Genomic DNA, 15102 nt, shown 5'->3' with positions numbered 1-15102 from the left:
TTTGGAAATCCTGCGATACATCTTCACTTCCCTCTTGATTATTCCATACATTTGTCTTTTAATTTTCTGGGAGATAAAAGTACGCGACCGTATATTTACTAGTACAATTTTTATTGTAAAAACCTGGTGCTAAAAGATTTTAGGATTAAAGCGACGGAAGCCTGTGTCCCCCCCCCCCCCCCCCAATTAGCTGCTCTGACGGATGACATCCCCGTCCTCTGTCCTGTTTTATCCCTCGTGTCTGCCAGCCGAGCTTCAGCTGACAGCATGAGTCCCGTCTGAATAGAGCAGGGACAGGACACCTGCCGACAGGGGGACGGCATGTGGGAGACCTGTCCGTGGAGATGCAGTGAGAACGGGCGTATGAACCGTTTAAACAGATTAGAGCACTGGGAGCCAGCTCTGCGGCCCCAGCGACGGACTGACCCCCACCGCCCCCGGGTCACAGATATCCCAGCTAATCCCCGAGCTGGTTATTTATTTGCTTTGCTTGAATCCGAGGGGAACCCGGGTTTGTCCCTGACTTAACGTCACATCAAACCTGGGAGGAAATGTCTCCATCTTCTTTAAACTGGGCGCGGACTGAGGAGCAATAAGAAAAGGTCAAAGGGGCACGATGATGACTTTTATGGGGATGTTTTAGAGACGGGGGCAGAGTTTCTTTTTATATAAACTGGTTTCCGGGAACTTTATAGTGCAGATTGACAAACACAAAAACATTCAGTCATTATAAGTCGATAATTTAACTGATCCAACTGTTCAAATTGCCAACGTCTTGATTGAATTAAGATGGTGTCGGCTAACTTGATCTGTGAATTCTGCCAAGTGGACAAAACATGAGAAAATATGCCTCTAATATTTTACTGTCTCTCTTTAATAACATCCATCAAAATTACATTTAAAATCCCCATGTTTTGTCTAAAAATGTCAAAATAAGCCACAATCAGTGCTGAAAATACAGCTTCGGAAATATATAAAATATACAACACAAGTAAGTGGGTGAGACTTTACGATTAATGTCTTTAGTTTTGATTTATCGAGCTTCTAACACTCAAAAACTGAGCTAATCTGCTTCGGGACTTTGACACAGTTTTCTTTTATCAGATTTTGCTCCTGCTCCTGAATCCTGCACTTCAGATCAATCTGGTGAGTTTATCTCTTCGCTGAATTTTTAAAAGAAGAGCTTTTTAAAATTGTGTTATGTTTCGTGTGTTAAAACAATGAGAGCAGATTTCTCCTTGTGGCTGCATGTGAGAAGCAAAGAACAGGACAAAGTTGCCAGTAGTGTCATAAAATATATTTCTGAGTATTTCATTCAAATGTACAAACATCAGACTCGTCCAAGAGCAATTAATGTAAGAAAACAATTAAATATATAGCTATACATCTATTAAATAATCACGTGGGGACATGGGGCCTCCTCTCTCAGTATATACAGAGTCTTTTTCTTCGGTCCAGTAGGTTAACAATGATCAGTGGAGTCATCAGACACGTCAATGTCCACGTCTGAGTCGGAGAACTCCTCGTCTCCTTCGTCCCCGTGTCCCTGAGACCCGGGGCTCTTCGGCGGGGCAGCCAGGCCCAGCTTGGCGAGCTTGGCCTGCTGCTGCTCCAGACTCTGTTTGCGCCACTTGATGCGTCGGTTCTGGAACCAGACTTTGACCTGGAGACAGAGGATAACGGCGCACGTTAGAAACACTGGGTTTTCTTTTAAGGTGTCGAAGTATTGCAGGGTTTCATTCAGCCAGGTTTTTCTAGTTGGTATATTTTCTTACCTGAGCTTCTGTGAGCTGCAGAGCGGAGGCCAGGAGGAACCTCTCGGATCCCACCATGTACTGCTGCCGTGCGAACTCCTTCTCCAGCCGGGACAGCTGCTCGCTGGTGAAGCTGGTGCGCATCCTCTTCGATTTCCCACCTTTGGTTTTGAAGGAGTGCAGCCCGCCGTTGACTTTGGACATTGAAGCTGTGGAGCAGAGGTGACACGTTAGAATCAAACTGTCACGCAAAGTTCAAACTTGGGGCCAAATTTAACTGTTTTGGTTCCAATGATTCACAATCACTCAACTTACCTTGTGCGTAAAAGGCTCCACGACACGTTGACTGGTAGGTGAAAGGAGGGCAGCAGTAGATTGAATATCCGGGCTGCGTGTGAACAGCAGAGTGCAACATGTTTGGCGAGTAGACGTAAGGTGCCGGTGCTATGGGTAAGCCTACGTGTCCTGTGAGAGGCAGGACTGGAGTCGCTGGCTGATATTTCACTCCGCATTGAGTAGGACTCGCCCGGTCGCTGGTCTTGTCCACTGGTTTGGCGAGCAAAGCCTCGATGGTGAAAGATTTTCCACTGGGAGGCTTCGTTGAGTACCCGCGCTGGCTCTCCTGGTACTGCGGATACAGCGAAGCTGGTGCGTAATTACGCAGAGGGTATCCATAAACTCCGACTGGTCTGTTCGGCACCTGCATTCTGCCTGAAGGTAGTTTTCAAAGTGGAAAAAGAAGATCTCGAAGATCTTTGAAGAAAAACGTGTTGTTGCTCCAAGGTCCAGCGAGAGAGTGAATGCTGCTCCTCCCCAGAGACCCGAGATTTATACTCCACCCGGACACAGAGGTGTCAACAGCCCCCCATCGAGCCTTTGTCTTTCTAAGTAGCAGATGAGAGAAACGAACATCCCGACAACGTATCCAATTAATTGGTGGAGTAATACAAGCTGGGATTGTCAAACATCCTAACCCTTTGAATGACAAGGCTTTTGAAGAGTGGTGGGGGCAGGAAAGTCAGAGAGATTTACTGGGCTACAAATTCTTGCATGGATCTTAAGTCCAAATGTAATCATTACCGCTGGGAAAGCCTTGATGTTTCCAAATCATCTTATTTGGAGCCTTTTAAGTCCTGGCTGCCCGACAGATGCTTTAAGCAGCGTAGCAAGTCGCTGCACAATTGGAAACCGACTTAAAGTTGTACAATCTACAGAGAACCCACTGTGTTGATTTAATTGATTTGATTTACTCATCCTTCTTTTCTTTTTTTTGCTCCAAACCCTTTGACGCATTTTTTAAACTCAGTTCTCTTTCAGCTTTAGGTGATTCGAGGATTTGTCTCAAGTAGCTGCAAATCAAGAAGCCCCCCTATGTAAACAGTCCATAATCTTTCTCCTGTATAAAATGAATGTGCTCTATTTCCAAAGTGTGCCTTTTAACAGCAGTGGTGTCGCTCTTAGAATTGAGTAAGTGGCCCCGCGTAATGGAGGCGTCAAATTCGGCGACTCGGGTGTGGTGACAGAGTGGTGCAGCTGGTTTTTTTTTTTTTTTTAGCAAACTGCAACTCCACTAATCTCACTCACTGCGTTAATCCACAGGTTGATCCACCCCGGCCTTTGATGGAGGCCACTCTGACTGGGAAAGGCTTGATCCCTAAAACAATCCAAGTTGCCCTAAAGCCTTAAACCTAGAGAGTGGATTTATTTATTGTGTTTCGACACAAAATATCCGAATGCTGCCTCGTTTGGCTCAAAGTCCACGGGCCCACTGCGCTTTTACGCACAGTCCCGATTAGATCCCACTACTCTTCCTCAGAGGTCTGAGGATGAAGCGCAGTGCGGCGTCTTTGAAGGAGGTGATTTGCTTTCTTACACTACCCGAGGACAAAGACATTCCCTCTTTCAACTCGGATTATTGCCAGCTCTGCAAACTTTCCAGGCTCATTTCCATCATTTGGAAGTGGCCCGAGAGCGTCTCCAGCGCCTTAAGTAACTGTTAAAACACATTTAAACACCGAGGCGAAACGCTCGCTGCCTTTGACCTCCGTGCGCTTTATTTATTCTCCCTCGCTGACACTAGAATGTCTAATGAAGGAGGCAAACACAGACTCTCTCTCCACAATGAGGAGGCTCCTTCTGATGCCTCCACCCCCCGGACCACCCACCCCAGGCCCCGGTGTTTACTAGCGAGCACCGCAGAAAACCTCTGTCCTGACAAGTCGTTTAATTCACGTTCACTCACGAACTCCTCACCATCATCGAGTTACTGGGGCGTCTACAGGTCCGATTATTAAAGTGCAGCAACAGGTTGAAATACGTGATGAAAACAAGGGAGATTGTATTTGTACCTCCGGGCCTTTGAGATTAAATATGATAATAATCCAGTGGTGAGATTCTGCGATTGATCAACTGAAAGAAAATGGATTAAGAACTTGATGATGACCAGCTTCAGACCCAGGGTCCTGTTTGCTGAGTATTTCTTTATTTTTCTCGTCTTATTGCGGTAAAGTTAGTGTGTTGCTCATTTCCCCACTTTTTTTGGGCATTTTACAGACTAAACCATGACTCAATACTGAAATTCATCATTAGTTTTAACTTTAATCTTCACTCCAAGTGAGGGGGGGGCACTTATTGGTCTTTTTCATCTGATTTCTCCTCTGTTCTTCTGCCTGCGCAGGTGAAATCCACTGACTTTATACCGGGATGGAAACTCTGTGTCCTCTAATGACCGAGCTGCTGCAGCATGTGTCCCCCATGTGTATTGAAGCCAGACAAGGAATACACGGCCCATTGTCCCCAGTAGAGTCCTCTTCACATTCATAGTCATGGCCCGAGAGGACAGAAGGGCTGAGCTCTATTAGCTCTATGGGCCATCGTTCCCAAATGAGGCTCTCACCAAAGGTTTGAAACTCCCCATCAGCACTTTAGTCATTCATTCAGTATCTGTGGGTCGGTGGCATGCTCACACCGAGATGGTTGCTCTTTCTCTGGCATGTATATAAAACAATAGGTTTGCGTCTAAAACAGCTTCCTCATTGAACTAAACTGTCCAGGACAACACCTCTTATGATCCAATATCTTTACATTTAACAGATTTAATTACATGTCTGAAGTTTCACTCTTGTGATAAAGTCATTTGGAGAAGTAGAACGACTGAAATGTGGAAAAAACTCTGTCACCCGTCCTGTTTTTTAGGATTCGACTTCCACGAAAGTCCAAAAATCTTTATCAGCAAAGTGCATTTAACACTTAAAATACTTGAATTTAGTTGCCTGTGTTCCATATTATATCAGCGGATCATATTGATGAAAAATACTTCATATATTGCTGAGTTGAATGAACATTTACACGACAACGACAACGATATTTCTTTCTGAATATATAATTTATAAAGTGTATATATAAAAATTGTCCTCAAACTTCAAATGAGTTACAATCTTCCACAAATTACCAGTGTCTTAATTCCAAAGATCCAAACACAGGCTTGTAAGCACATTGGTGCAATTGAAGAGGACAAACTTTGTCCACTTTTGCTCAAATGTATCTTTGTCTCATATGAGCAGATAAGTTTGTCTCATTCCACAAGTTGGAAAATAAAGTAAATGTCTATTTCTCTCTGACCAATTCAGCATCTGTGAACATCTGAGGGGACAAACAAAAAGTTGACATCTGTCCCCGGACATAAACGGGTGTTTCAGAGCAATTTATAAACATTTTTGTTGTATTTATAGCAATTATTTCCCAGGCAATATATTACATTCCCAAATATTAGGGTAGAAAAGCCTTGTTGGCTTTACTCCGTCTTTAAAAAGAAGCCAATCGTAACAGGGTAAAAAAAAAAAAGGTGAAAATCAACAGATGCTGTAAATATTCCTGTTATTTCTGTTCACCAGGAGACGGAGGGACCCTCAGCTCTCTCTCACCTTCAGTTCACACGTGATTGAATGAAACAAAAGCATGAAGAAACACCGTCATCATTATTATTACTGAGGTGAAAGGGGATCGTTTTCTCACCTGCCCGACACATTTAACAGCCACTGTAATCTCAGGCCTTTCCTGTCCACGCACATCCATCGCTAATGACTTTATGAAGCTATTCACAGAACAATCCAGGACGGCCTGCCTCCACCACCCGGCTGCTGGGACTGAGGGGTCATTACCAGGACCTGTGGGGCCTTGGCCCTCACCTTGACTATGAATGGGAGTCCAGTGAACGGGCAGGTACGCTCCGTCTGGCTCTAATACACATCCAGGCTCCGCCGCAGGATGATAGTTGTGTGGTTGGGTCTCTGCTCGGCATCGTGAGGATCCTCATCCGACCGGATCCGGCGCTGAATTAGACAAAGTTAGAAAGAGAAGGTTCAATGAGCTTTTCCTTCTTTCTCGTCCGGTTCGTTGACATTAAAATAAAGGAAAGTTAAATTCAGCCCCCCGTAGAGTTTCTCAGACTGTATCCGAATATTGTTTCTCTGAAGATGTTTTCACGTCTGTAAAATCTGCTGCAACTTGCCAGAGAGTCCGAGTCAGATGTCGATAAATCTCAGGGACAAACTTCTTAAAACATGTGAGTCTGGAGGAACCGGCTGATATTGAGACCTGACAATTAAGCTTCTGAAAATCTATCAGCAAAGACAAAGTTTTCATTGGAGATGTTGAATCAAAACACATTTTGTTTGTGTCCTTAGCTTTGCTGCTACATTATGCATTACCATGAAATGTACAATTTCTAATTGTGTACGAAATACATATATATATATATATACAGTATATATTATTAATTTCAACAAATCATTAAAAATAGTTTTTGAAAGTCTACTTTTGCCTGTTTATATCAGAATAATGTAGATTTAGATGTTACCACTGAGACAATAATAAAATTCATTGTATTTCTCACGTTTACCTTATTGTGTTTAGATCTCGGAAACACAAAATGGGATAATTTAATTAAAACACCCCAGAGTTAAATGAGTGATATCAAATCATTTATAAAACTCATTGCTGTCATGTATTATACTTTCAGGTCCAAGGACAAGACATGGACTTGTCAAAACAAACCAATTCTCTAGTCCTTATGTGGACATGTCTGAGTTAAGGGACATGTCTTTATAGTTAAGTCCTTCAAGTCTTTCAATGCTCATCATTGTAATGATAATGTCATCTGGTGTTTTGAGGTCTAATTGTGTTTTTTTACATAGCTGAGACCAAGTGTGGGTCTCATTAGGCCCAAAAAGAACAAAGTCTTAAATTGAAATAAATGAAGTCCTTGGATCTGACTGAAGCTGAGGAGGTTGTGAATGTGTTCAAAGCGTTTTAAAACAAAGACCTTTGGACCCTTGGACCAAACTGAACTTGCAGAAAGAAAAGTAAGATTGATGTCTTCTGTATACTGTGTAAGTATCATTGTTCATGTTTTTAGTTGGTTTTACTTTACATTTATTGATCACAGTCTTTGTCTTCCTGACTTTATAATGTGGCCTGGAAAGGGACATTATAAATTCAAGTTAATATTATTAATATTCGGTCACATGTGATTGACACAGAGTTCAGGCCTTCAGTCTACAGCTCTGTTAACATCCCTCTGAATTCATATTCAACACTTTATGAATGATCGACTGTGACTGAATGTGTTTGCAGGACAAAGACTTCTATCAGCTTTCTATCCTGTCACCGGCTCCAGGACTTCAACCCTTTAGTGCAGCTCAACGAATCTCATCAGCTCAACATCTGAAATGTGAAATGAACGGACCAACTCCAGCTTTGGAAACTGCTTCTTTCCGCGAAGTCACTATGCAGATTCTGTGTGTTTTTCATTTGCATGTGTGGCAGGACAGAGGAGCCTCCAGCTTCGCCCCCTATTAGCATCGACACCAGTGCTGTGAAGTGCTACTGTACGAGCTGCTCGGCCCTCGGGCCCGGAGGAAACTCCTTCCACTCAGAACTGAGCGTCCGTGTCATTAACAACTTAATGAGGGATTAACTTTCCCCCTGAACAGTATCTGCTGACGGACATGACCGTCCTGTCCTGGGAACGGAGCGTGTGTGTATTGGGCCTGTCTGACACTACACACACACACTACACACACACACACACACACACACACACACACGCACACACACACGCACACACACACGCACACAGGCCTTCACATGATTGGGCTGTGCAGAGTTTAAACCTGATTCACCACTTTAACTGGATCATAGTCGATCAACAGAATAATAATGTTTTTGTCACTGAAAGCAAAATATTTTTTGGGGTATCTGGAGTTTGACTGTGCGTAGTGATAGTGTGATATTTGCAAATGTTTTATACATTAAACAGTTAATGGAGTAATGGGGGGGGGGGGGTCAGTTGGTGTCGAAAGGCATCAGTAATTAGATTTGTAATAACGGCTCATTTGTGTTTTTCACTCCACAATGTGCTCGTGCAACTCCTCCTCTCGTGCTGACTTACAATCATCACCTCTCCGGACACCTGAGTCGTTTTTGCAATCAAAGGAGGATTATATATATTATATCATATTGGATGCATTATTTTCAGACTGGTGTAGAGGAGTAGTCGTGTCTTTGCCCAGGTTAATAATTACGTATGCTGACCTGTTTGCAGTTTGCAGAGACACTGATGTATTTATCTGAACACACGCTTGTTTCATTTTTCATTTGGATGATTTCTCTCAGGCAAATGGTTTTGAAGTGTTCATAACCCAAGGAAGGGTTCTATATCAATAAGTAGGTCAGGTTCTGGACAGCAAAAATATAAGGATAGAAAAGACAAGAGGACGATAGCTCCCAGACGGTTGAAGACCCATGTGGCGTAAAGATGTCCCCTGTTAGTTGGACAGTGTGGAAACAGTCTAATACAACTGTGGTGCCTGTTACATCCACACATGGGTTAGTCTGGTGGTTTACATGAGTCAACTTCCCGACCTGAATTATTGTATTGTGTTATAATAACAGGTTTTCAGTTCAGTTCAGTTTTGAGGGGCCAAATCCAAACATAAGAAGGTCAAGACGTTAAAATTCATAGAGAAACCCGACAGTTCCCACAAAGGAGTCAAAGGTCAACTGGAACCTTCGGAGGGATTTCACATCACTTGTTTCAGACTTTACTGAAAGTTTATTCTTTCTCCTAAGGTCGATATCAAGTTCTTAAAATTTGACATTTTCTTCTTTATTTTATAGATTTTTTTGGGATATTTGTATAAAATGTAAATGACATGTGGACTTTTCACACCTCCGCTGATCTGTGAAGCTGCTTCATGAAACCAATCACTCCAGTGCTTTAGAGGAGCCACTTCCCAGGTGCTCTGAGGGCTCTTATGGTGGAGACCCCCCCCCTCTGTTTAATGGAGGTGAGAATTGGCGGGTTGGACTTTAACACTTGACCTCTGTTTACACTTCCTGTGGGTGTCAGGGCTTGTCTATAAAGCGCCACTAGCAGGGGCCGAGCTGCATTGAAAGGAGACACAGAAAGCGTCCGAGCACCCCGGCGCTGCGAGCTGAATGCACCGCCGCTCCCGGGCCGTCATTATGAGCACAGGCCATTTCCTCTCTTCACATTCTCTGTTTGCTTATATTACTGCCACACTCCCCCCTCTCCCTCCCCCTCACCTCCACAGGCCTTTCATAGGAAAGTGATGACGAACCTGCAGTCAACGCCTCATCCCACAACAAATCAAAATCACTCAAAATGAATTGTTATAAAAAGTACGTATGTTCAACATTTACTTTAAATCTTTCTGAACGGTGCTGCGGCAGAGAGGCATCAAAAGCAATGAGAAGTACGCAATAATACTAACTTATTATATATTTGAACAGCATCAAGAATTGTGGTGCAAAGAAGACGTCAAAGTGATCGTGTGCTGGCTGCGGTGCACGTCGTCGCGTTGAGCTCTCGGCTGCAGGCGGTGGGATCATATTCAAGCACCTACAGTGACATTAACAATAAATTGCACATACGTTCCTGTCTTTTCACAGAGATTAAATAGAGGGGGGGGCGAGGATGTGCTGCCCCTGATATGAGACTTCATGTTGGATCCTGTTACTCTCTTGTGTCTGAGGCTGTTTTTCTGTTTGAGCCTTTCACCAGCGACTCACTGTAAAAAGATCTTATATATTTAATATATAATTGTCAACTAATCCCACGATTTCTGTCTCACCACTCTGATTTGGCATTAGACCCATTTATGACATATTTCTCCGACAACTTTGAATTTGACGTCAATGCAGAAAGAGGTTGTATGAATGTGTTTTGAATTTCTTTGCCACGTTTCATCAGATACTTTTCTTTAAGTGTGATTTTTCCGTCAGTTGTTTTCGAGGCCTGCTTCTCAGCGTCCCCCCGTCTGTCTGCAGTGATGAGGTCCGCAGCCGCCCCACCTCGGCTGTCGTCCATCGGTGTGTGTCCGTGCAACTTCAGAGATGAGCAGGGGACAATCAGAGCAGAGGACAGCAGATCAAAGCGTCCGTCTCCGTGGAGAAAAGCCAAACAAAGACAGATGAGCTGACTTTGTGAGCTGGCGATGGACTCAGAGTGTCGGGAACAATTATTGGAGTAGACAGCCCATTACACTTCACTTCCCCGGCTTTTAACTTATGCAAAGAGTGAAGGACACAGCGGCTAATTTAGTGTTTTTACAGGAGCAGAATGAGCACTTCAAACAGGACCACACACACACGGACAGGTACAGGCCACATCTGCTGAACATCTGGTGACATCTGGTGGAGGAGAGAAGTAGAGACACTCTGAACAGGCTCTTACATCTCGTTCCAGAGACACTATACTTTTCAGTTGATTCAAATCACTATAATTATATTATAACAGAAATATATTCTATTATAACAATTATTATTTAGGGTTGACACAAAAAAAAGTAAAGATCTGAGTCTTGTTACTTCCTGTATTCAACTTGGGTTATTATTATTGTTGTTATTAATAAGAAGACCTAAAACCTAAATCCTACTTTAATCTCGAAAATCAACTTTAACCATAGTCCATTTACAACTTTGATTTGAGAATGTATAATTATTATTATTATGAGATGTGTGTTTTAACAAAATGCTCATTAAAAATAGAAAATGAATGACTGACTATGAATTGGATTGTGGTTTAAACAGTGACACGTGGGCCCACTGAAGATTCCCACTGCTGATGCCAGAGTAGTAGTGGAATAGTTTATAATTTCTCTCATTAAATATTGTAAATGTAAATGTCTGTGAATCACTGTCAATGATATTTACACATGTTTCACTCAGGTTTGGAAGGACGAAGACTACTTCCTTCAGTCCTGCAGCTCAGTTTGTCTTTGTCCTGATTTGGTCCTTTTCTCGGTCCTTCGAGCACGTCTCCATCTCACTCCTCTGTGTTGGAGTCTTCTGGGTTTGTGCTTCTACATTTCAACATTTTTACTATAGGTACAAATTCAAAAAGACACTCCTCATCCTATGCTTGGTCCGAAATTCCCGTCCTCTGCACAAGTATTTGGATAATTCAACTTCTTTTAATGCTTGACACTAACATATTTTGTCTTCCGCAGGGACATAGGTGTCGCGTCAGACAAGGCAAGTGCCCTTTGCGAGTCTCATGGCCGGAATATTCTTCTGCTCATGCTCGAATGCTTTGGAAAGAAAGGCAAGAAGAGAGACAGGTCTGTAGTTGTTGACTTCAGACGGGTCGAGGGTGGGTCTCTTCAGGAGAGGGTTTACTCTTGCCTCCTTCAGAGAGTTAGGGAAACAGTTGACAGGGAAGTGTTGATAAGATGGGTGAGAAAAGGAAGAAGGTCAGGAGCAATAGACTGGAGAATGTGAGAAGGGATGTGTCAAGGGGGCAGGTGGTCGGGTGGGTCGGAGGTTACCAGGGTGAGAACTTGATTGGGATACAGGGGGATGAAAGAGGAAAAACGAAGAGGGTGAAGAGGAAGTTGATGGAAATAAGGAGCGTATGTCATTTATCTTTTTTGTAAAATAGATGACAAGTGGTTTGGTAGAAAGGGTGGAAGAGATTTTGGGGTTTGGAAAATGAGGATTGTATTTTAGTTTGGTAAAAAGAGCTTTTGGCTGCAGAAATAGAGGCAGAGAAGAAGGAGAGAAGAGATAAGTGGAGGATAGAGTAGAGGGAGAGCAGTTTCTCTCAATCCAAATGGTAAATACTAGTTCCAAGCTCAGTTCTTCCACTCCATGCTTTGCAATTTCCCTCTTCGGGACCAAACATTCACAACACAAACATTTCTGTATTTCTTTGCAGCTCACTGTCCTGTGAGCGGCTGCCAACTATAAAAAGTGCGTAAGTGTGTGTGTGTGGAGGAGAGAGCATGATTTGGAATCAGTTTCTACATATGAAGTGTTTCACCTTTGGTGTTCAAATACAAATATAAAATAATAAATGTTGATTCATAACTAAATTCTGGTTCATCTTTGGATCTTTGCACATTTTCACACATGCACATACACAGAGATAAATGTCTGTTTGTGTCATGGTTTGAATACAAACTGTTATCTACAATATTTGACATGAATGTGGTTTAATATTCTGAGATGGACAATCTGTTTAATCACTTTATTAAAGGCAACTCAGCTGCCATGGTCATTTATGTCCCTGCAGAGACAATCAGGGAATAAGTAATCAATTAAATTGTAAAGATGATGCACATGCAGAAGAAAAACAAAGCTTTGCTGAACTCAAGTTTGTGAGATGTGACAATATAGGAAGCTTCATACGTTAAGAACTAGAATGACACATGACATACAGAGTGTGTGTGTGTATCTCTGCCAAGGACGAATAAACGTGTTACTGTTATTATAGTAGAAATATGAAAGCTTGCCTTTGTCTTCGCACACACACACACACACACACACACACACACACACACACAGTGAGCAATCAGTGAGTGAACAACACATTCCATCTCTTTCTGTACGTTTATTTACTTTGGTTACTACTTTGGTGAAAAAGAAAAATTTGGAAAACTTCTGTCCAAAGAATAATGGGATGAAGAATCCAGGTCCAGGCACTCAAATTGATGATAAAAGAGCAAACAGCGACAACGAAACAAGTCAGAAGCAAAAAGGTGTTTACAGTCACTGTTTACAATTCAGCTTTACACCAGAAAAGAAAAAACAAGCTGTCAAACTGGGAATAAATTGACATGACACACATGTTGTATTTAGAGACGGCCAGTTGCAAAACTGCAGCATTTCCATGTGAGTGGCTTGTTGTTGAGACAGTACATTTCATTTAGATCATAATTTAACCAAACCAACTTACAACCACCTTTCATCCACCACCACCATGCTTGGAGCACACAAAAGCGTCGCTTAAACCACTTGTCTATGGAGTCCGGAGGGAGAAATAAGCCATGAGTTGGCAGAAGTTCCTGGTACTGAACAGCAACAAATCGTTCTCGTGGAGCTGCATGTTGATGAAACAAAAGGATACAGATTAGTCACTGACAAAATAAAGATGTAAACATGTTTAAAGCGTAAACCCGTAAGTAACACATTTACTCCACAGCTCAAACTGACACCAGGGGGCGTCCTGTGTTCTTTAAGTTACTTCAGTCCCCTTGAAACCTGTTGCAGCTCAGGAGACCATGTGATGTTCTCAAAGCAATGAATGCATTTTGAGCACAAATGAACTTAAACGTCACCATTTTGAATCGTCATCTTTGTGAATGTTGAGCGGGTGGACCAGCAAACTTGCAGAATGCACTCCCAGAAGTGATAAATCAGCGTTCTCCACAAAAACATAAATATAGTTTGTACCACTGAGGTGTTATTGTATCAGATAAAGTAAAGAGCTGTGTTGTAATCACATAACTGCTGTCTCGTTGTGCTTTTGTTTTTTATCAGTTGTGCACAGTGTAACGTTTGCACGTGACTTACCTGGCACTTTGGGAGGTTGTGGTTTCGCTGTCGGAGAAGCTCTGGTGAACTTGCTGCCACCAGGGGGGGCTGTGTCAGTAGAAATCTCGGGTGGTGACTGTGTAGTGGACCCTGGCTGTGCTGTGCCTGATGTTGTTGGGACCTCAGGCGTTGGTGTGGGCTCATCTGAAAGGAAAAGAGTAAAGTTCAAACATTGGCTATTATCGCTTATCCCTGTCATTTTTTCCTCTTTCAGTTTAATGACATTTCTCATCAACTGAGTTTAATAACCTGGAAAGTGCAAGTATTTAAAAGTCAGTAGGTGTAATGATAGAAACTGTGCTGTACATGCATCATTTTGAAGTTTATCAGTTTATATTAGTGCTTAAACTTTTAAAGTGTGGTAACATCACACATTCCCTTGACCGGGCTGCTCGCGGTCAAGGGAAGAGAGGTGTTCTCATCCAAGTTCGCATTCACGCCCACCGCCACTCTGGTGTCCTACAACCCAAAGAAAAACAGGAATGTGGTGCTCCTGAGCACACGGCACCCCGAGGCCGACATCAGCGACCGCGAGGACGGGAAACCGGTCATCGTCCTGGACTACAACCGCAACAAAGGTGGCGTGGACAACCTAGACAAGGTGATCGGAACGTACAGCTGCAGGAGGATGACCGCGCGCTGGCCCCTGGTCGTCTTTCACAACATTCTCGACGTCTCTTCCTACAACGCCTTTGTGATATGGAGAGAGATCAACCCCGACTGGATGCCGGGCAAGCGGAACAAGCGGAGGGTGTTCCTAGAGCAGCTGGGAAAGGCTCTCGTGACTCCGTTCATCGCACGAAGGGAGCGCATCCCCCGCACGGATGCGTCCGCCGCGGTTGTGAAGGCTGTAAAAGCCGCCGCCGCCGCACAAAGACCTACTGACTACGACGCTCGACCCGAGTGTCCGGCCTCCTCCATAGCCCTAGCAGCAGCCCCGCTCGGGGCGAGTAAGAGGAATAGGTGTCAGATATGCCCCAGGAAAAAGGACTGTAAAACTCACACCGTGTGCCGCGGGTGTAACAAATACATCTGCAAGGGCTGCTCACTTGTCTATTGCCCTACGTGTGCGTCCTAATATGGGGTGGACTATGTGAGGGGGCCAACAGCCGGGGGAAGCAGGGACAACACAAGGGTTAAGTAACACATTTACTCCACAGCTCAAACTGACACCAGGGGGCGTCCTGTGTTCTTTAAGTTACTTCAGTCCCCTTGAAACCTGTTGCAGCTCAGGAGACCATGTGATGTTCTCAAAGCAATGAATGCATTTTGAGCACAAATGAACTTAAACGTCACCATTTTGAATCGTCATCTTTGTGAATGTTGAGCGGGTGGACCAGCAAACTTGCAGAATGCACTCCCAGAAGTGATAAATCAGCGTTCTCCACAAAAACATGAATATAGTTTGTACCACTGAGGTGTTATTGTATCAGATAAAGTAAAGAGCTGT

General features: G+C 43.4%; 1 protein-coding gene across 1 annotated transcript; it reads right to left on the bottom strand.

Annotated features, from left to right (window-relative positions):
- Positions 1 to 1319: 1319 nt before the first annotated feature.
- Positions 1320 to 3900, bottom strand: noto (notochord homeobox). Its single transcript, XM_034575515.1, has 3 exons — positions 2070 to 3900; positions 1776 to 1963; positions 1320 to 1663 (listed from the first exon to the last, which is right to left on the bottom strand). The coding sequence occupies exons 1-3, from the start codon at positions 2458 to 2460 to the stop codon at positions 1463 to 1465; spliced, it is 780 nt and encodes a 259-aa protein (XP_034431406.1). The 5' UTR covers positions 2461 to 3900; the 3' UTR covers positions 1320 to 1462.
- Between the last annotated feature and the right edge of the window lie 11202 nt (positions 3901 to 15102).

This window comes from Hippoglossus hippoglossus, chromosome 22 (assembly GCF_009819705.1).
Source record: "Hippoglossus hippoglossus isolate fHipHip1 chromosome 22, fHipHip1.pri, whole genome shotgun sequence".
Taxonomy (NCBI): domain Eukaryota; kingdom Metazoa; phylum Chordata; class Actinopteri; order Pleuronectiformes; family Pleuronectidae; genus Hippoglossus; species Hippoglossus hippoglossus.
This window is presented reverse-complemented; position numbering and strand designations above follow the sequence as displayed.